This window comes from Argiope bruennichi, chromosome X1 (genome assembly GCF_947563725.1).
Source record: "Argiope bruennichi chromosome X1, qqArgBrue1.1, whole genome shotgun sequence".
Classification (NCBI taxonomy): domain Eukaryota; kingdom Metazoa; phylum Arthropoda; class Arachnida; order Araneae; family Araneidae; genus Argiope; species Argiope bruennichi.
In genome coordinates this window covers 56,128,363-56,152,759 of record NC_079162.1, presented here as the reverse complement: position 1 = coordinate 56,152,759, position 24,397 = coordinate 56,128,363, and the positions used below count along the sequence as shown (strand labels likewise).

General features: G+C 27.6%; 1 protein-coding gene across 3 annotated transcripts in view; it reads left to right on the top strand.

Annotated features, from left to right (window-relative positions):
- The first annotated feature begins 6,845 nt into the window (after positions 1-6,845).
- The window catches only part of LOC129958968 (IDLSRF-like peptide), a 109,880-nt gene continuing 92,328 nt past the window's right edge, over positions 6,846-24,397 (top strand). The window contains exon 1 of one of the 3 annotated variants that reach the window (XM_056071724.1): positions 6,846-7,084. In XM_056071724.1, the coding sequence (XP_055927699.1) occupies positions 6,955-7,084 (130 nt within the window). In that variant the 5' untranslated portion in view covers positions 6,846-6,954. The remainder of the gene's footprint in view (positions 7,085-24,397) is intronic. The other 2 variants (XM_056071726.1, XM_056071725.1) reach the window with 2 other exon arrangements.

The following is a 24,397-nucleotide window of genomic DNA, read 5'->3' as shown; positions in this document are numbered from 1 at the left end:
TTCCCTACAACAATTCAGTGTTTACAAATATGCACGTTTAATACCACCGGAGGATCGACTGGCGCACCCTTTAGAAAGTACTCGAAATTTTAAAGACATTAGCACACGCTGTGGAGTTTCTTACAATGAAATCAGGATGTTCCATCTCGGAATTCAGAATAATTTTTCATATTCTCCTTTTTTGGTGGGAATTTAAAATAGCTAACAAGGAATCCATCAAAAGCGCCTACGAGCAACGCCCTCTAGTTGCAGTAATAATTTTTAATGCGATTTGAGGTGTTTTTGTGTTTCTTACTTCCAGCAACAGATTTTATATTGCATTTTGAATCACCCTGTATAACGAAGTGTTATATCACCCTAATTTAATATCCAACCAAAATATTTTTATACGAATAAGAAAATTTTACAAATAAGAACAAAATATGCAAAAAAATTATGTCCCACACGCTAGCTGTCCCTCGGCTAAAACATTTCAAAAATAAATTACATTTTCTAGTACTTTTTTTTTTGTTAATAATAATACATAAATAGTAAGATTTCTATTCACGAATTTCTAAAGTTGCAACCGATTACTGGCATAAATTTATGAGAAAAAGATATTTTCTGAAATAATTAGCCACATGTTTATAGCATATAATGCGGGCACTTTTTGGAGTTAATACATATGATCCTGATATATAAACTGTTTGTTTCTATCAATTTATCTAAATATATTATTATCACCATGTATGTAAACAATAAAAATCTAATGCTTACTCTGATTTATCTGACGAAAAACTTTCAATCCAAAAACATTGAACTTTAAACAACCATGATTTCTACTCTATATCTTGAAAGCAAATATTTTTTTAAATTACTGTTAATTTATTCTGATTTTAATTAGTAAACAAATTTAAAAATACATATTTGCAAACTCCTTTTAGCGCCCATCAGGTTTTCTCTTTCTCAATACAACTCACGTTTTTCTCCATCTACTTAAGGAAAATATATTCTCTAATACTGTGTAGATGAAACATTGTTTTGCTCCAGAGACTTATTCAAAATTTCATTAATTTCACTCTTGATCTCAAGAAAACTCGAAGTTATTTATGAAAATCTCTGCCAAACTGCTTCATAGTCCTAGAACATTATCCAAACATCTCCGGAGGTACAAGAAAACAAACTGGCCGGAAAGAAACCCCCAGCAATACGACACAGTTTCTGGTCTGATGCAATAATTTTTCGTCTACTGTATAATTTCGTTATCTAGTGCGTCCTCTGGGATTTTACTGCGAAGGAAGCAAAGCGATTTGGAAAAGCCATCAGTCGGGGAACGTTATTTACACTGAAATGGGCAGGTGAATCTCTCCGGCCTAAATGACTTCACAGCGTGATTCAGGGAAATTTCCCTCTCTCTGAAAGAAGGGAGAAATCTAAATGTGTCGAAGGAATACGAGTAAATCCGTATCAGTAGAGGGTTATGTCTTTCTAAGACAAAAATGACATGGAAAAATACCAAAGTACCTGATATAGAGTACGGATGTTATATTTTCTACCAAAAATTTTTATTTTGAATTTCCGTATTGTAAAACAACTAAGAATATTAAGGAAATTAGAATCAATGTGTTTTTTTAGCTCAGAATAACTAAGAAAAAAAACTCACAAATTCATTCGTATAAACTAATATGTTTTCACGTTTTCATTTCATTTTAAAATAAAAACATACGAAATTAAAAGGATTGTATCTGTGAACAAATAAGAATAGGAATAAATCCGTATAAATAGAGGATGATGTCTTTTTAAGACAAAACTGACACGAAAAAATACCAAAATGCCTGATATACAGCAGGAATGCCATATTTTTATACTAAGGTAATTCCTGTTTAGAAATCCCGAAACATAAAACAATTAAGAATATTAAGGAAATGAGAATAGAATGTTATTATCAACAATGTGTTTTTTTAGCTCAGAATAACTAAGAAAAAACTCGCAAAGCCATTCGTATAAAGCAATGTTTTCATTTTTTCATATCTTTTCAAAATAGAAATCATACATTTTCCGAGAACATTTCGAATATAAAAAGCGCGGTGAAAGAGAAAAAACGTTGGGAGGTAAACTACTGCAAACAAATAAGAAAATGTCGAAATAACAGACACATAGCAGGGATGTCATATTTTCTACTAAGAAAATTTCTATTTGGAAACCCCGTAATATAAAACATCTAATAATGTTAAGGAAATGCGAATTGATTGTCGTATCGTATTGTCATCAATGTGTATTTTTAGTTCAGAATAACTAAGAAAAAACTCCCAAATTCATTCGTATAAAGAAATACGTTTTCATGTTTTCCAAGATAAAAATCATACATTTCTCCAGCACATTTCGAATATATCAAGCGCGATAAAAGAAAAAAATCATTGGGAGGTAAATTGTTGCCGCTGCAAACAAATAAGAAAATACCTAAATACCTCATATGCAGCAGAGATGTCATATTTTTTACCTAAAAAATTTCTTTTCGGAAATCGCATAATATAAAACAACTAAGAATATTAAGGAAATGAGAATAGAATCATATTGCCATCAATGTGTTTTTCTAACTCATTATTTCTAAGAAAAAGCAACTCTCAAATTAATTCGAATAAAAACAATGCGTTTTCATGTTTTTACTTCTTTTCAGAATAAAACTCACACATCTTCCAAGCACATTTCGAATATATAATGCGCGGTAAAAGAGAAAGATCGTTGGGAGATAAAGAATTGCCTCTGCAAACAAATAAGAAAATACCAAAATACCTCATATGCAGCAGGGGTGTCATATTTTTTACCAAGAAAATTTCTTTTCGGAAATCGCATAATATAAAACAACTAAGAATATTAAGGAAATGAGAATAGAATCGTATTGCCATCAATGTGTTTTTCTAACTCAGTATTTCTAAGAAAAAGCAACTCTCAAATTAATTCGAATAAAAACAATGCGTTTTCATGTTTTTACTTCTTTTCAGAATAAAACTCACACATCTTCCAAGCACATTTCGAATATATAATGCGCGGTAAAAGAGAAAGATCGTTGGGAGATAAAGGATTGCCTCTGCAAACAAATAAGAAAATACCAAAATACCTCATATGCAGCAGGGGTGTCATATTTTTTACCAAGAAAATTTCTTTTCGGAAATCGCATAATATAAAACAACTAAGAATATTAAGGAAATGAGAATAGAATCGTATTGCCATCAATGTGTTTTTCTAACTCAGTATTTCTAAGAAAAAGCAACTCTCAAATTAATTCGAATAAAAACAATGCGTTTTCATGTTTTTACTTCTTTTCAGAATAAAACTCACACATCTTCCAAGCACATTTCGAATATATAATGCGCGGTAAAAGAGAAAGATCGTTGGGAGATAAAGGATTGCCTCTGCAAACAAATAAGAAAATACCAAAATACCTCATATGCAGCAGGGGTGTCATATTTTTTACCAAGAAAATTTCTTTTCGGAAATCGCATAATATAAAACAACTAAGAATATTAAGGAAATGAGAATAGAATCGTATTGCCATCAATGTGTTTTTCTAACTCAGTATTTCTAAGAAAAAGCAACTCTCAAATTAATTCGAATAAAAACAATGCGTTTTCATGTTTTTACTTCTTTTCAGAATAAAACTCACACATCTTCCAAGCACATTTCGAATATATAATGCGCGGTAAAAGAGAAAGATCGTTGGGAGATAAAGGATTGCCTCTGCAAACAAATAAGAAAATACCAAAATACCTCATATGCAGCAGGGGTGTCATATTTTTTACCAAGAAAATTTCTTTTCGGAAATCGCATAATATAAAACAACTAAGAATATTAAGGAAATGAGAATAGAATCGTATTGCCATCAATGTGTTTTTCTAACTCAGTATTTCTAAGAAAAAGCAACTCTCAAATTAATTCGAATAAAAACAATGCGTTTTCATGTTTTTACTTCTTTTCAGAATAAAACTCACACATCTTCCAAGCACATTTCGAATATATAATGCGCGGTAAAAGAGAAAGATCGTTGGGAGATAAAGGATTGCCTCTGCAAACAAATAAGAAAATACCAAAATACCTCATATGCAGCAGGGGTGTCATATTTTTTACCAAGAAAATTTCTTTTCGGAAATCGCATAATATAAAACAACTAAGAATATTAAGGAAATGAGAATAGAATCGTATTGCCATCAATGTGTTTTTCTAACTCAGTATTTCTAAGAAAAAGCAACTCTCAAATTAATTCGAATAAAAACAATGTGTTTTCATGTTTTTACTTCTTTTCAGAATAAAACTCACACATCTTCCAAGCACATTTCGAATATATAATGCGCGGTAAAAGAGAAAGATCGTTGGGAGGTAAATGATTGCCTCTGCAAACAAATAAGAAATTTTCAAACGTCATTTTAATCTCATGTGTTAATCGCATTTCCAAAATCTAGCTATAAGCCTAACCAAATTAATGAAAGAAAATACAAAATAAGAGAGTAGAAAAAAATATGAAAGAACAGAAAGCAAATATTTATTTTTGTAAATCAGTACGGCTTCCAAACCGCTTTCCTAAAGGATTCTCTTAGTTGAAAATTACGAAGTTTCCATTCAAGTCATTCACTCCTTAGCTAAACAACGACGGTGAAGAAAGACCATGATTATCCTTTGACAGTAAACGCATACTCTAACAAGTCCAAACATCGGTGATAGTTTGGTTTACCAATCATGTATTTGAGGATGGCGTTGCATGCTTGCTCTGTTCCTTTGATTAGTTTCTCGGATAGAGGCTTTCATTAAACTGAGAATAGACTAATATAGAATAGGCCAGTTGCTTTCTGCGTCTTTCTGACACTTCTACATAACAAGTAGGAATTATAACAACAAGGATTGTTTAAGAGAACGTTGGGATGAAATGAAAAAAAGGCTTCTGCAATGGTTTTAAATCCTTATTTCGGGCGTGTGGTTAATTATTCCGATTTTATAACTTATTTAATAAGTTTCTTAATGAATAAGCTTTTATTCATCAACTTATTATTCAACATCTTATTCAACTCTTATTCAACAACTCTTATTCATCAACTTAACATTTTTTACGTAAAAGTATTTCTTTTACGCAAACTGATAATTCTTGGTTCTTTGTTCTGTTATTAATTTCATTCTTTGCAATTACAAATGTATAAATTAAAAAAAATTAATAACAAATTTCCCGACATAAAAATTTCTATTAAAAAGAAATCTTGGTAAAAATAGCTTCTTTTCTTTTATTTTTGAGAAACACTAGTTAAAATCACATTATTCATATTTTCACATTACAAATAAAGGAAATTCATCCACTGTCTATAAATAAAGAAGCTATCAAAAAGTTATTTAAGTCCTTGTCAATATGATAAAGTACTTTATAAAATATAAATTTCATCTTTAAAATGTCTGTAAAAGAAAATAAATTAATATCGGATACTGGAATCGAAAATAGAATAAGAAACTATTACACTGACAGCGCCATTAATTCAAATTTGTTGCGAATTAAATAAACGTCTGGCATGTTTAAACCCAAAGAAATTAGCTAAATAACCACAAAATAAACATAACTGCATGTTATATTTCCTTTCAATGAAATGAGAAATAATGACTCTAACTTAATCATCCTAATGTAATAAGACGTAAATAAGTATTTAAATTTGCAATATCTTTGAATTCAATATCTTTTCTCAGATAGTTATCTCCTTTAATTTCAAATTTGATCAGGAAAAAAAATTAAATTTAAAGTTTTACCTGTAATGTGTATAATGTCCTTTAATTGACAAATATTTGCACTAACATTTCCTAATACTAAGAGTACTGCAAAGAGTTTATAACTCAAGGAGCTGAAGTGCTCAATCCTTTCTATAAAATGCAGTTGACAATAATTTTTCAATCTAAAATAGCTATAAAAGTAATGAAAAATTAATTTCAGAATTGATGGATAATAATAAGCACTTGTTAAAATGTGGTGAACTTGATAGAAATAATTTTAACCAGCATAAGGAAAAATAAACAATATTATTTTATATATAATATATAATATATTATCTTTATATATTCAGAAAATCATACTCTTATAAATAGAATAATATTCCTAGAAATTTTATTTTATTTAGGGAAATACTAAAAATATATTTATATATGTGAAATCCTACAATTAGATTGCAATCGTTTTTCGCTTCATAAATTATATGTAGACTTCGCAATATTAAATGCTGTTTGAAATTCTGGTCTGAAATGAAAAAAACATTTATCGCTTAAATTTTGATATAAGCCTGCCATCATTTTATTTGGTGTATTTTGATGATTTTTTTATTCTCATAAAGAGTAAAACGGTATTGCTCTAGACCGAAATTCTCAAATAGGATATCAGTTCTCAGAGCAATTACGACTTTTCTCCGAAGAAAATCATAATCTTAAATTAATAGGTTTATAAGCGATATATATTAAACAGGTTAAATACTTTTAGCAAATAAAAAACAAATTTTAACAAAAAAAATCAATTTTAGGTACCTAATAATGCCAGAAACTGCCAAGGAAGGTTCTCATTGGCCCTTCTAATTACTCTATAAAATAATCAATGGCATATACTTAAGAATCGCACCATAAAAACCACCCCCTGAATCTCGAAGGTACCCAAATATTGAATCCGAAAGAGTTAGACACTGGGATCTTTGAAGGGAATGATGTCATTCGCAGCCTCCACCCATTTGAAGAAAAAGCTGTAGGTGAGAGGGACGCTATTGGCTGCCCTAGTATACCTGTCCACGCATGCCCGTATCGGGGCGCTTCTCCTCAACATGCGTAGGCCCAGGGCAGCGTTAAAAGCCCCGGCTCCCAACTCCAATTCTTTCATTCGATTTTGTCAGCGGCCGCAACACACGTCGAGAAATTCTTGCGCTAGTTTCCGTTCCAGCGGTTTCTTCCACTTCCAGCTAAGCAAGCAACATGTTGGTCGGGAAAGCAGTCAACCTGCAAGTGCTGGTGGCCCTCAGCTTGGCTCTGGTGGTCAGAGGGGCCTATCTCATCGATTTTTCGAGAGTTTTTCACCACAATTTGGCAAACGTCAAGCGAGAAGGTAGGAAACTTCGTTTCTTTAGAGCGGGTTTTTGCGCTAGAAAAACGCGCGCGCGAGTGCTGCAGGAGATTCTCCTCCCACTTTTTTCTCCAATCGCGCTAACGTCATTCGAGCGAAATTTCAAAAAAAGTATTTCATTCTTGCGGAAAGAATTAAAATATGCGCTAAATTCTTTATTTGCGTCGATTAAAGATGATTAAAAGAGGAATTGTGTTGCGTTTTCGTGCGCTGCGATAAAAGAAGAAACCCAATTTTAAATAATTTAATTATTTCTTTCATCGAAAAAAAATAAAGTAAAGTATTTGCGAGTTTTTCGTTAAGAAATAAAATCCGTTCTTACTTTTTAATCTATCGCAAATGTAAAAGCGCGCAATATTTCTCCGAATAGAATAATAATGATTTTGCGAAAGAGTTAAAAATGCGCATTGATTTGCTTTCTCTTAAATGAACGATTAATGCAGATAAGTAAGAAATCGCGCAGAGGTTATCGTGGGTTAAAAAAATAAAGAAATTCTAATTTCAATCTTTTTTTAATTTTGTGGTCATTTAGAGATTTTTGCTTAAGTAATTGAAAGTTCTTTAAGATTTCAACTTTTTCTTGCTTTCTAATTCTAATGAAAATATAAACGCGTAAAATTGGTTTAAATAATTTCATAACGGTTTTGCGAAGATGGTTAAAAGTGCGCTTCGCAACGATTATTACAGAATTGTATAATTATAGATAGTATAATTATATAATAGTATTATAGAAAAATGAAATTATAGAATATTTTCTATAATTCATTATATTAACTATAATAACTTTATTATATCAACTGTTATTGTATTAACTTATAATAATAATAATAATAATTAACATAATAATTACTAACTATTCATTATATTAACTATTAATTATAAATTATAATTAATAGTTATAAATTAATTATAACTATTAATTATAAAAAGTTCTAGAAAACCATAAAGAGCAATTTAGTTGATTTTTTATATAATTTCTTTTCGAAATTTATATAATTTCTTGTCGGATAATTATTTTATATAATTTCTTTTCGAAATTTATATAATTTCTTGTCGGAAAACTACGTTCTGTGGTTTGTGTTAAATAATGGTTCCGTTCCAGAGTCTGAAAAAAAGTGAATGATTAAAATTTTAAGACATTATTGAAAAAGAAAAAATATGTTATATAGAATTATCAAAATGTAGTAGTCTATTTATTAATTTTGAAGACTGGAAACTAATAAAAATATAAATTCTTTTCGCATATGCATGATTACACAGATCAAAGGCACAGTGGCAATAAAATTTATATTTTTATACTTAATAATGATTGACATTTATTTAACTGTTTTAAAATCTGTATTTCTATCAATACAAAAAAGTACATAAATTCAATTGAAGAAATACTTTAAACTTTTATTAATTTCATTGGTATCGTAATCATTTATATAAGCATTGCTCTTGATTTTTTATATCTTCAAGAAATCGAAACGAATAATATTTGGTTATTTTTTTCACACAAGAAAACATTTACATTTAAATAAACTTTTACATTTGATATTCATTATTTATTAGGTATTAAATTCAATTTTTGATGTTGAATTGTAACAACTAAAAAATTAAGTTATATACATTAAAAATAATTTGGTTTTAAAAACAAGAATCACTTAAATTATCGCCAGATATTTTCTCTAATTGGAAAAATAATTAAATATATGCCATATTTATTACAAATCTGATTTTTAAAGGAAATATCTGTATGCTTTCAAAATTATTATTGATTTTAAGAGCATAATGCGATAAATTTTATTTAGACATCATACACGAATATTAGTAATCTAATTTAAATAAAAAATTAGATTTTTTAAAATTCTTATGGAAGAAAAACAGAATTTTGTAGAAGTAAAGTTCAAGATCCAGGGATCAAGAGGTAAGTTTTTAGCACAAATCAAAATGGGTATTATAATGGATATCTGTGTGAAAGGTAGTATGATTCGTTTTTCGGTCCGTATTTCCATTGCACAGTACAGGTTTAATATTCTATTCTGGGTAAATAGAAATAATTATTTAAAATATGATTCTTACAATTCAATTTTATTGAAAGATAACATATATTTATTCATTTTTCTAAATCGTGCTTGCATTATACGGCACTTTACCACAAAGTGTACTTGAATAGAGAAAGCATTTATCAAATACCGGAGTTCAAAAAAATGGATGCTGTTACTCATAAACCGTTATCTTCCAAAGCAACAAGTTATTTTTCCTTTCCAACAAGTATTCCATAACATCATACTAAAAAAATAATAAAACCATGAATCAGTTCTTAAGGTTTAGTAGTTGAACTTTGCCAAGGAAAATGTTGGCTTCTTTCCAAACGTCTGTAAACCGTATAAAGAATGTCTGATGATCGAATCTGAAATACTAAATATATAGCAATGGGTTAAAAAGTATTTTATTTTATATTAAAGTTAATATATATGTATATAATGTTGAAGAATGTATAGAATATGATTATAATTTTGCGTTTTATCGTTTTTTTAGTCAATATTAATCTAGTTTACGGTACTTAACAAAAAGTGAAGATTTTTGTTCGAATAAATGAATAATATCAACCCGTATTATAAATTCACTTGTACTTTTAATCTTTTATCCAGACTAGATCTATTACATAGTCATATAATTTCTATATATAATATCAATACCAGAGCACTTAGTCTTTATTTCTCTTGGCAAATTAACTTCTCAAATGCCAGCGTGAATTAACATTTAAATTTATCTTACAAAATAAATAATTTTTACGGTATCAAATGTGTTATTGTTGCTTATTCTGTAATGTAAATTCAAAATCAGTGATTACGGTATTCATCAAATGATTAATTAAATTTGCTTTAAAAGTTGGAAAATATATGTCTTGTAAATATCTCATTTTTGTCAAATAATTCAAAGAAGCACATAGCTGACTTATATATCCATTTCCAGTTGAGTTGGAAAACATTTTAAGTGTAGAAAAATGCTGTCAGCACAGTTAGTTATTCAGAAAGATTCTTTGAAGCACTTTGAGAAAGATCGAACATATCTACTAAAAGAAAAATGCAATTTTTTAAAAAGAAGATTCATTTAATAAAGATATTTTATTTATTTCAAATACCTTACTCCACTTCAAAAATATTTTAACAATAAATAAACAAAATCAGATTTAGGTTTTAGTTCGTTGGATTTTATGGAGCAAAAGCTAAATTCGACTACGCAGATTTGAATATCAAAACTTGTATTTGAGGCTTAAATTCTGTTAGGAAACACGATATTAGTACTTTTATATTTTGCTGAAGACTAATCCATTATAAAAACTAATCAAAGCCAATTTAAGAATTGCCAATTCTTACAATTCTATTTTATAGTATCACAACTTACGCTTCAGATTTATGTATAATTAATATGTAACAACTATCTTACGTATTAAACACATCCAAATATATAATTATATCATATAAAATTATTTTACTTCATGTATAAAAAAGTTATTTTCGTTGATATGAGAAATAGCAATTCGAGATATTTTTCTGTTTGGTATAAAGCTGAAATTGCATTCGATATCCTGGGTACAACAGAGAAAGCACAAGCATAATGATTCGAAGAGAAAGTATACACAATAACATAGTTATTAGACAATCTTTTCATAATTTTTATTATCTATAAAGATATAAAAACTCCCTATTCACCTTGAAGTTTAATTTTATACAAATCTGAACCATAGTTAAAGATAAAATTAATTTTTGAAGTAAATACCAGAATTAAGTGGCTCAAATTACTCGTAGTTTGGTTGCAAAATACACCATGAATAATAGAAGCATGAATCAAAATGCAGGAAACTACAGATATTCATTTTGAAACGGGCCTTTATAGAAATTAGATATTACTTAATAACCTGAAAAGGTGACATAAATCATTAAATAACGGGGGAAAAAGTCTTATCAAAGAAACCTAGAACAAATTTGGAAGTTTTTTATAAGAGAATTGAGAGCAGTTTCATTTTAACTGTAAAGAAAACAATAATTCATTACATTTTATATTTATAAACCATACACAACAATAACTGCACATAAATAAAAATGCACATTACAGTGAATAAATTTATTTAAACTTCGAATATAATCAATGTTTCTAATAAAGTAGCAAATTATGTTAACGTAACAAAAAATTCAATGAGATACGATTAAATTTGATTCAAAGATAAAGTTTAAGAAGATGAATTTTCCTTCGAATTAATTTCATAAAATTAATTTAATATTATCACTATAGATTAATATATTTCGTTTCAAGTACATTTTCCTTATTTCGGAGCAATTGTTCTGTCTTTAGAAAAGGGTTTTCCTTAGCATTTACTAACAAAAACTATATAGAAACATTTTAATACAGCTAGATCCCCATTTATGATATGGATGTACATAGTAAAATGACACTACTTAATTATATAATACTTAGAGCAATTCATTTGCGGAGAAATAAATGATTCTGAAAAATGTATAAAAGAATTCTAATCATTTTAAGTCTTATATGCTCTTCTATTAAAATCATGAAAAAACTAGTCATTTCCTTATGTAATTTAAGTTATGCTGCCAATTTTTAATGATGCCAGTTAATAAATAAATGCATCTGCAGTTGAAAATCTTTGATTAATCCAGAGATTCACACATCTGAACACGTACGGCAATTACGATTAATTCCCTAACCACAATAAATCCTCCGGAAATAAATCATCCTATACATACCGACTATGCAAAAAGAGAAGCTAGAACTAAACTTCCTGCATACAGATCGGTTACGCAGTTGTTCATCGTGTAAGCATTAAATCCTCGGAAGGGGGAAGGGGCATTCGTTCAGCAAATGTCCCTTTTCGCAATTCCCCTAGCGATCTGATGAATAACAAGAGATAATATTTTCAATTCTAGGGCACAGAACATCTTTATTCCCTATACTCATATTTGAGTTGAGACCCTCAGAATGATGAAAAAAGTTATAGCGAAAATTCTTCAAATGGGCTGCGTATTCTATTTATATTCTTCAACTCCATTTGCTAACTAAAAAATAAAGTAGAAAATTTACAAAATACTTATAAAAATTGCTTTTTTAATGCATATAGATTGAAAAAATTTTAGCATTTGTTGGAGGCTTTGAAATCTCAAAAGTAAGTTCCCTCGATTTTGTTGAGTACTTTTTCTTTGAAAATGAAAGATATTGCTGCAAATGGAAAAGTTTTTTTTTTCCTATATTTTGGGTTCAAATATAACAGAATTCACTAAAATTTATATAATATGACAAAACAATTGCGACTAGAACTACAAGCAAACTCGTGTTACGCATAAGATGAATTCAACTTTTTCACATTATTTTTTTTTTAATTTTTGCTTACAAGCTGATAGATTCAAGAACATGCATACAAGCTGATAGATTCAAGAACGTTAATATTCGTTTACATTAAGCGAGTTGCAATTTACAGATATTTTTGAACTGGCAAAAGTTCGTCTGAAAATACATGCCCATATATTTCGATTTCCTATCATGTATTAACTTATCCCACGAGATGTAAGGATTCCACTATATTTAATCGTCGATATTGTAATGACATTATTCTCATCACACATTACTATTATATTTCTATATAAAATAAACACTTCATCCTTTAAGTAATTTTGAAATAGAAAATCATTCACAGTAGCCATTAAAATATTTTACTTCAGCTATATTCTGCTGCTAAATATTAAAAAAAACTAACTGAATGTTTCTAACCGAATTTTTGTCCCAAACACCTAAATTTGTAACTTGATACAATTTTATATGAAATTATCAACACATCTCATCATTTACTTATTCTGTTTCCTCACTTCTTATAATTTCATCTATGCATTCACGTTGTAAAGTACATAAAAAGATTGTTATAAATCCACTATATGTAATCTATTTTTACAAGTTTAATAAAATTAATTTGTTTTCCATTTGCAGGTTCTGCACTTCTAACATTTTAGTTGGACTTCTTTCTTTTTAATTGATTCTTACAATATGGTTTTCATGCTTGAAGCTCTTATTTAATTGAATCTTTTTGGAAACAGAAATAATATGTTGCTTCCTCTGTGGCACTTTTTAATTATATATTCTTTTACAATCACTGAGGAAAATTATCTTATGAAATAAGAAAATTATATGCTTGTCGAATTACAATGCTTTACAGGTGCAGGAGATCTCACGCAACGTGTAACTCTGTGTAATTACTTCCTTCCACTCAGTTCTTTGAAAAGCTGAGCGTTATTCATTACCGTGCCCATTTTTTATTAATTTCTTTCCCTCTTCAACCCCCCTCCCTCCAATCATACATGTGCTATGTTTTTTTATTGATCTTTATTTCAAAAACATTGAGTATAATAAAAATAACTTTTTTTTAAGTAAAAGAATAAACTAGTTATGATGTAAGATTAAAAAGGTTAATCGAATTATAGTTTGTGTGATTAATCTTTTTAAGGTTGGCAGCTCCCTTTTTTTTTTTTGTGTGTGTGTGTGTGTGTGTGTGTGTATGAACAATCTTGTGGTTATAAAATATTCAATATTATAAAGTGAGCTTAAAAATGAAAGTATGTTGGTTAAGAAAAGTATAGTGAAGAGATCCAAGTGGTTTCAAATTATTAATATTCAAAAGATTTTATATTTTCTGCAAATAATTTGATTATTTCAGGGCTTAAGGTCTTTCAAGGCTATCAGATATGCTTTCGTTGTTTATTTTTATAAAAATTCATTATCAGCATTGACAAGTACTTTTTCATGACTATTTTTTAAATCAATCACTGAAACACATATTCAGGCGCCATAGAAATTCTACATGAAGTCATCCAAGGTAAGTTTCTGCATCAACAAGACGTGGCATCAAACTGCATTAAAGCACTTTTTAATGCAAATAATTTATTTTTATTCAGGTAAGTATTTGTATAAATATTTAATATTTTCAACCAAAATTGTAAACACTATTTCATGTAAAGCATTAAATGGCATAAATTTCTCTCAAAAGAAATATTTCATTAAATCCTAACAAATTTGATAACTTAAACGCTTGAGGCATTCCTAGCCAATTTTTTCTCCCATTGCTTTAAATTGAAAATAAATGAAACTGGAATATGATTTTCTAAACAGGTGACAAACGCAGTTATTGTATTTCAAATCGTTCTGTTATTCTAAAACGGAATAACATCTGCTGCTGTGAGCATCATTATTTTGTTGAGATTTCTACTCACTTTATAAACGACTGAGCCGCTTATTAAGCTGAAACTTCCAATTTCAAATAACTGCAGTATGAATTAAATTAACGTAGAAAGAGATTTCGAGAACTGCTTACTAAATATTGATTTAGGATAAATGAACTCTTTTGAAAATCTTTAATAAAGTGAACTTAAGAGTTTGCTTTCAAATGCTTTTAATGAAAGATTTCAACACATTTGAAAAGTTTGTTGCTCTAATAAAGAACACTCGAGATAATATCATATCTTTATTCAGAAATTTATTGCTTACGACAAATGTATTTGTGTATTAATTCGCGCACTTGGGTTCAATGGATTAAAGTTTGCTAAAATTACAGTTTAATGAGAAGATATATTAAATTTGGTGGAAATTTTATACTTGTTGTATTATTTATTTCCACTACAAATTCTTATTGAAACAAATTCTTATTGAAAGGCTCATTCATTACATTCGAAAGACATTATGTTCAAGAAGTTCACATATCTCAAAATATCTTTTAGATGGATTTTGAATAATTATTAACTATTATTAACAATGAACAACAAGTATATAAATTAATGAGCTTATTTTCCTTAATCTTTAAATTATTATTTAAATAATTTAGAGTTTAATCTCTTAAACATTGATTCTCAATACCGTCTAAAGCATTATTTAAATCATTTAAAGGTTAATGAGAAGACAAAGTTTGTACTGAATGTTTTATCCAATACTTTCAAAAGACTTAGTACTCAAGAAATTACATTAACCAAAATATTCTTTAAATAAATGTTGATTAATTCTTACCTCTAATTATCAAAACTTTTGCTGACCGGTTGGCAACAGTTAATATTTTTTTACTATCTTTTAAATAACTCTTTATCTCTTGAACAATGCATATACCTAATCATTTTGAAGATCAGATTTGATTTATTATTAATTTATGATATTAATGCTGTTAGATTCATCGTCTCAATGTATTCTCAGCAGCTGCCATTTAAATTTCATACTCAGACAGTTTATCTTTATAGTTTTCGATAAGATAAATTCTTGGCTGATCCAGAAAGTTTAACTTTTTCAGAACTTTTTAATTAAAATTGTTCAGAAGATATCAATTTGTTAAAAAAAATTATTCTTTATAAAAAGCATAATAATTTTACACATTGTTGTCTTAAGCACTTCATTAGATTTTTTTTGTGTGTGTTTTGTTTTATGATTCCTTCTGTAAATGTGTTAAAATGGATTTATTTGGTTTTACTAAAAGCGTTTTTTGTCTTCAAAATATTCTTTTGTCGATAATTATCATCATATCACCTGAAAAGGAAACAAATTAGTTATGAAGTAAAAAACATAAATATCTAAACAAAATTCTAATAAAACGTGCTTAAATTTTATCGTTGCAAAAATATGATATACATAGTAGAAATCAGCCATTTCACGATAATTTCCATTTTTAAGTTGAGAACTATGTTATAGAAGATTAAATAATTTTAGTAATTTTAAGAGAGTCATAAAATCACTTACTTTTTTTCAAAAAGAAGTAAGTTGAATGTTGTTAGTAATTTGAACCTTAAAAGAAAATAAAAATTAGAATGTAAAAAAATTGTTTCGAAACAAAATTGTATTCTAAAATGTGAATAAAACGAATTTGTAACGCTTTCTTTATCTTTTCAAAATACAATCGGAATAATTTTATTATTAATTAATAAAATAATTTATCTTATTCATTGTATATTAAAAGTTGAAGCGTTTTAATCATAGAAATTTTTAGTAAACTATTAAAAATTTTAATTCAATTATAAAAATTCAGAGTAAAATTAATATTAACCTATTTAAATGTTTTCCATGCACTTACTTATATAGACTGGGATCATGGCGAAAAGAATAGAAAAACAAATACCGTTTAAAATAATATTGGTACTAGTAAAAAGAAACTTTATAAACGATTAAGGAAAACTTCATTTTTGACATAATTTGTTGCAATTTCCTGACATTTCCGCTTATGGTATTTAACAACGTTTGTCACTTTTATTCCTCGAGCGTCAAGTTTGCCGTTGCTGTTTTAATGCGGTTTCTTTTTTCTTGAATTATCGATCACGTAAAGAAAGCCTTTTTAATTTGAAATAAATATTATATAAAAACTGCTAAAAATATGTATATAACGTTAAGATACAAGCTAACTATTGAACCGAAAAACTAAAAATTTTACTTCCGAGAGCGAATTTATATTTTGCCCTACTATTTACACATCTTGTTTCTTTCTCCGAAGTTCACTAGGTTTAATATTGACATATTCATCTTCTTCCTTTACACTGAAATTCTCCCGTCTTTTCTTGAATTTTAAATAAAAATTTCTTACAAGAAGGAATCATCCAATAATGTTACAGGAAAAAAATATATTCTTCTAACCGTATATAAAAAAACTAAAATTCTTAAAGGACACGAGACGATATACTTCAAATGCATGTACGTGTTTTGACTCGAAAAGTATTCATATGTATGTTAAGCACGTTTTAAGGGTGAAGAGCAAAATTTAGGTCCTTTTTAGCCGTCTTAAAATTTGCTACAAAAACTCTGCCTTCATTTTTATGTTAACTTTTCTTTTTTAGAGAAGCAAGTCAATGAATGCGGAAATATTCTTTCCCTGTTTGAGATATGCTTGATTTTTTTGCTCTATTCTTCAAACATAGAAATATCAAGGAGGTAGGGGACGATTTTCACGTAAATGTAAGAGAATAAAAAGAAATCTGTTGCATTAAATTATTTTTCTAAAATTTTAACAGATTTAATGCAATTATCTAGCGTACTTTCCTTCATTTTTGTGAATTTCATGTTTGTAAATATGGAATTAGGTCTTAGAATTGCCTCTCTAGCATTCTTAAATTTTGCCAGCTTTGCTCTCTCTATTAAAAATACATTTTAATATTCTCTACCCTTAATTTTTGATAAATCTTTTAACTTAATTTTTTTGTCGCCGCTAGGGTTACCATTTGAGAACGAATTTGCGGAAAACCGATTTTAAGATTCCTCCGTATTCGTGATATCCATATTATTCGTGTGCGGGGCGCCATCTGGTACTGAGTTTGAGAAAAAATTATTTTAAGATTCCATATTTTTTATGATACTGAATTATTAAATATATTAAAGAGCAGAAATGGATGAATAAAATTGAAAATAATATAAATTAAACGTATTGTTTCATTAATGTACTTAGAAGGAAAAATATTTTAACAAAAACTTAGAAGACATTGAATATCATAAAGAGGAAAAGTCTTAAATTAATGAAAATTTGCTTAAAATAATTCTATCAGAGTTTCAGACTTTTACAATCTCGCTTTGATCTCCAGCTTTTTAATCAAAATAATAATTTTTAATTTAAATAGAATTATGAAAATGTTTCTTAGAAACTTTTTTATTTTTTATCTTGCTTATTTTTTTTTATCCTATTTCCAAATTTTTTGACATCAATTTGTTAATAAAAGCTCACTAACCTGATTTGTCACTATGTTCCAACTTTAAACTTCCTCTACTGCTGTTGCAGAAGGCATACTTATGCTTTCTCAGTGAATTTTAAAAACAAAACTGATTGAATGACTGAATCTTATCAGATTTTTTATCTGGTGAAATCTTAAATAATTAAGTCAACACAGTCAGTTTGCTTTTCGCTTAGATTCCAATAATTCTTTGGCCATTTAGAATAGTCAATATTTCAGTTATATTCTCCGAATATATGAAATGAAACTTATAAAAGATTGCTATTTATCTTCCTAAATTCTAAATACATTTTTTGTGAATATTCTTGGATTTTATTCAATGGTCCTTTTATACTCATAAACTTTCAAATTTATATAAAATATTTGCTCGTTATGCATAAGCCTATATTTGCTTACAAATTCGTGTATAATTAACAAATGGAATGAAGCTTTTTGAGAGCTATAAATAAATTTTTTATCAAAAATGATGTCTCTTTTTAACTTAAGGTAATTTGTAAATAGCTAGTCGCCCAATTTTTCAAATATATTGCTTATAAACGTTTCGAAAATAATTTTAAAACATATCTCTCACAAGCTGAAAATAGATGCTGAAACATGTACATAATCGGCTGGCGTTAGTGTGGTTAAATAAAAATAATACAACGGAGTTTGATTTAGATATTCTTTAAAATGGGAGATTATTTTTTAAATGGATAAGCCTCCTTGTCATGTCTTACACAGATTAATTTTTTAAAAAATTATTGAGGAAATCCACAAAATTGGATTATTTTTACATATTTCTATGCTGACAATCGTTTTCGTAGTAAAAATAAAATTATTTAGAAAAGAAATCTCCGAATTTTGTTGTTGCTTATTTTGATTTACAAACAAATAGATAAAAAGTGGCTTAATTTAAAAAAAAAATTTCGGCCTTTTTCTTCCATTTTTAGTATATAACGTAACATAAAAATCAATTTTCATATTTTTAGGTGTAGCTATTCGAAAAAGTTATGATGTGAAAAAGAAAAAATGTTTTACTATCGAAATAAATAAATAGAATAAATAAAAATATCAAGCAATTGGAAATTAATGGCTTTTCAATCAAGCAGTTGAATCACATTATCTATTCATCTAATTAATCTTAATTGACTTTTTTTTGTATCTTTGGAACTGCGTAAAATTCTTAATTATGGTAATTTGAAATCATTCGATAAATTTAATATATTCATATTTCACTAATTAATGAAATGAACTTTTTTTCTGTGATTGAGCTTATGCTTTAAGCGTTTGATCAAAATAGATTTCATTTTCGTTACTGTCATTCAGAACTCCAAGTTAAATCTAGATGCATTGAAAGTTGAGAGGAGGTTCTTTTATCTCGATTTTCTTTACAAGTAATTTTTTCAACCTTTTTGATGAAAAGAGATCGTTAATCTTCGTAAATGCGTATTCTGTAATTAGTTTGATTAAAATATAGAACTGGGTGATAATTTAGAAGAGAGATTCTCTCGATTTCTTTCTCAAAAAGAAACGAAATATTAAGAAACTGAAAAATAAATATAATATAAACCTGATAAGTAGTATATTTAATTTGTTTGAAGTTGCTGCGTTGTATTGTAAGTAGATATCAGATAATACTGATGTTAATCTCAAATAATTAAATTAATTCTATATAAAATATTTTGTGTTAGAGAAGCGAAAAATGTGTAAAGGGAAATTAATATTCATAAATCATTTATTATTAGTGTAAATAACAATTTTAAGAATAATAAAATTATTATATTGAATATGTTGAAAGAAATTTGAAGGAAACAACAGAGTCAAATTGGTGATAAAGGTTTCAGGTTCAAAGCGGAACCTTATTCTAAAAAATATTTGATTGAATTAGATCGTACTTTAAATTATATTAATTTGAAGTTTTTAAATTCAAATCGGAGACTTATTCTTAAAAATAACTGATTGAATAAAAGCGTAAGTTAAATTGCAGCACAATAGTTGATCTCATGTATTGCAATTTTTCTCAATATCCCTTTCGTATAACGTAAAAGTTCTTCAGTTTTCTTTGAAAAATTCCTGAAAGAAGACAACACCCCTCTTAAATATGCTAAGAGTTTATTCAGTTTTTTGCCCTTGTTATGGCCCAAATCCCACGTAATGAAACAAAAATGGGCCTGGGTTTTCTCTGCTATAAGTATCTAAGCTTGCGAACTTTGTCTACCTATAAGTTGACGAAGCCAGGGCTACAAGAATAACAGTAACATATGGTCCGTTGTTTATCACGAATTTCAGTCCCTTTCTGGTTGAAGGAAATAGCCTATAAATTTTAAAGCAGAAAGCAGTTTCTTTTCTTAAGATTTTCAAGGTATTTCTTGAGACACTAGGTAATTTTTTTGTAATGTCCTTCTGAGCAGTATTATAAGAACAGAAATAACTTGTTTGACAAATTCAGTTATAAAAAAAAATGTCAAATCAACATATCTTCTATCCTGTGATATTCATTTTAGGTAATTGCCATATTGATTTGACTTGAAACAATGCATCAAAAGTTTTTTGAATGTTTAGAGTTTTACTTGGCAGTTTTTTCCCTGTAAAATTGTTCTCATTGCTGTTATTTTAATAGAAATATCTACATATATATTAGTAGTAAGAAAATTTCCGAAAAAAATTACTTTTTGTCTTATATTTCCTTTAAATAATTATCAAATTAATTTTTTTTAATTCTAATTTTAAGCAACGAAATTTGTCTTCAACGAAAAGTTAATTTTAAACTTGAAGCAGTACACCCAATTTCGAGCTCAAATATTTATCACGCTACTGAGAATCATATTCCTTGATTTCTGTTTCGGATACTTTTCTTGAAATTAGAGTTTCCTCATGAGTATCGAGAGCCGATATTCAAGTCGCATGTTTTGAAGGAACTTATCCTTTGATGGGTTTTGAAATAAACTTTTATCTGTTTTAGCATCAATACGCGAAGAATTATTTCTCAACATTTGTCAAATCTATATATTTTAAAGGAAATGAAGCACTTACCCATTACAGGTATTTGAAACTTAGCTTAGTGCAGGTTAAGTTTGTTTTGTGCGGAATAAATGACTGGAAAATATAGTTAAAATAATTTTTTAATTCATTAAAAAAATGAACTTAATTTATAGGTTATAACATTGGTATCCTTAAAAAGATAATAATTTTGTACTTTAAGTACGATGTAAAAATCATTTTTGTGCTGTATTATTTTCAGAAATTATCGCAGGAAAACAACACAATTTCTCTTAATTTTTAATTAATTAAAATTAAAGCAACGAACTAATTAAAGTTTCAAAAAACCTCTCCGAGAATCACATTCCCATACTCCAAAGTATGTATATACCAGGTTTGAAAGTTCTAGGTCAAATGGTTTGGCCTGTAGAGAGCCAATACACACATACACAAACACACATTTATCTTTATTATAAGTAGAAAGAGAGATAAAGATAGTGAAGAATATTAGAAAATCATTGACCTTTTTTTATCTTCATTAATTATTATAATCTTTATATATTACTTTCTAATTTTTAGTATCTATCAGAAAATAATTGCTCTATTAAATGTTAAGAAATCGCAGGTATTTTCTAATCCATTAAAGTTACTAATGAACTAATGAAATGTTCAATGTTAACTAATGAAATATACAACCCGTAGATCACAGTTATAAAAATATTTAGAGTTACATAAATTTTTTATTCAATAATTTATCTAAATTCAATTCCTGCAAACTATAGTGCAAAATTTTAATAAACTATCGAGCTCAATAAATACCCAGATAGTTAAATTCTAAATCTTCTTAAATGTGCTTCAATTTAACTTGACTTATAATCTATTTGTAAAAATGCAATTTTGTACTAGATTTTTCACTCTTTAATGTACTAGAGTTTTGAAATTTTGTACACATGGACAATCTTGATGACAATAAACTATTTAAATATTCTCCTTAATAATCATCAAATCTATTAATTCACTTTTATTTTGTATCCGCACTAGTAGTGACACCTGGTAGTGAATTAATGAAATTTTTAATTAAGTGACTCCGTAATATTTATTGCTATGAATTCTAAACTAGTCATTAAAATGTAGGGAAAAAATTAAAATAAATAAAAATGTAAAAAAAGATATAAATAATGATTTCCCCTATTTAGTATATCATTGAAAGTATATTTTAAAAATTATTCTTATTTAACATCGTTTTTGCTTTTCTTCAAGGTTATGTCTGATATTGGGATAACGCACTTTCAAATTTAACTAATGAAGTCAACTCTCGAAACCAGAAAAATTCAATTATTAAACTTAATGCGAGGGTGGGGATGGGAAATTCATAAAAAAGTTTGCGATTTTTTAAAAAAAAGTTCTTAAAGCTACTTTAAAAAACATTAGTACTGAAGCAGTGACGGCTAGACAGTTTTATCGCCATCAGCCAAATTAAAAGTTAACCAAAGTTAAAAAGTTCCACATTTTTTCAATAAAGTGATTTTTTAAATATCATTTCAGCTTCTTTTAATACATTATTAATAATAATAATTATGTATTCAATTTCTGCTCACATGGCTGATACAGCGCAACTTTTCCAAATATGGATATTGCGCTATTAAACTCCATCAACAAACCAATAATTTCAGCTTCCCTTCTTTCAGTGAAATAAATTTATTTATCCAATAAAATCAGAATTGTAAAGCTTTTTTTTACATTTTAAAAAAAGTATTAATAATAAATAACTTTTTACCAAGTCAACAAAATTATAACTTTGTGCTTGTCTGCAACAGTCTTTAATGTAAATTGACTATAGACAAAGCATCATAGATTACAAACAGCCTTGTTTTAAATTTCGAAATATTTCCTGATTTATTATTTTAGATTTGCATTTCTTTCCAAATCAAAGCGAATTTATTTGCGATTGTGAAATACCACGCTCAGTTGCTTGGAAATCACTACATAATAAGAAAAAATTATTTTTTTTAAACAATAAAAAATAAATTTATGTTTGCAATAATCATGTTCAAAGCAATAAAGTGCTCCACTTTTACCCCAATTTTTTTTTTCTTTTTGTCTTTGAATACAGACAGAAGGAGATAACTGTGTCAATCATTAACAATATTTGATTCATTGGGTTGCTTTAAATTTTTTTTATTTAATCTCTTTTGTTATCATTTTATGATAGTTAATATGTATAATAGTTAGTTCAGGTATTTTCGATCTACAAATTAACATTATATTAATTTATAACAATCATTAATCATTTGAAACTGTCTAACGGCTCATTCTATTTTAAGCACAAGAAAAGCAGAAAATTTCTAATCAATATAAAGCAAAGAAATCATTTTAAATCTTACTTGCCAAGACAGAGAGCCACTCTGGCTTTTTTTAATCAAATGAGAAAAACAATACTCTTAAAAAATAAATTCATGTTACATATCTGTTTATTTTAGACAGTTCTGTTAAATTGGGAAATAAACAATAAATGCTCCTTTCAAACAGATGAAAGCAAACAATACAGATTGGTAATATAATTAAAAAAAATATTATGAATGCATTATATGCAAGAATCATTCTTACTTTTTGCTGCAAATTGAGATCGTAACATTCAAGAATTTTAAATCGCACTTCATGATTAACTTATGAATAAATAAATAAAAAATGATTAACGAAATAGAAAATATCTTTCATTTCTTTTTCATCTGGCAACAGCAACTGTTCATTCCATAAGAATAAGCTCGAGAGCAAAAGTAATAAGCTCTTGAAATTGGGTGATTTTTTACTCTCACTTTTGAACACTTTCATAATTAAATCCACCGAGACCTACATACTTTCTTTTGAACGATTTTTTTCTTTGAATTTCTATTTGGTTTTTGAAGCAATCCATAATCTTGAATAATGGAAAGCATTTTTCTTCGCTTGACTTTTTTTCGTTAAGAAGTTTCTGGAAATATATTCAAAACTGGAATTAAAAACTTATTTTTTTTATTTCATATTCAGAATAAATAAATACGCAGCGGAAATTAAAATTTTTGAAAGACTTTTTTGTAATAAAAACTGTGTCAACACATGTTTCAAAACTTAACCCAAAAAACATAAATCTAAAAAAAAAGACTCTCGCAAGATTGAATTTGACAAGAGATGCAGGATTCTTTTTTATAATAATCTGTTGGAACTCCTGAGCTCTGCTTATTTAAACTCTTTATTAACATCTGTTTACATAATTTCGAATTTGTAATTACGCCTTCTGTTTATCTTGTAAGTGGTTAAATTTTGTAAATATATGTGATGTTTTTATTACTGTACGGATAGTTATATATAAATAATAAAACAGAGTAGAAAATGAAAAACTTGTATTACAGAAATAATGGAAAGCATCGAATATTTTTGTCATTTAATGAAAGTACTGAATTATCAAAACCAAATTAAATAAGCAAGTAATAAACCATTTTTCTTATTTAAATTAAACGACAAGAACTAAATGAGAAGATTTTATTACCGCATTTTTGGTATTACATCATTTTTGGTATAAATTAAATTTTATTTTCCTGAATTCAATTTTTACATATTTATACAT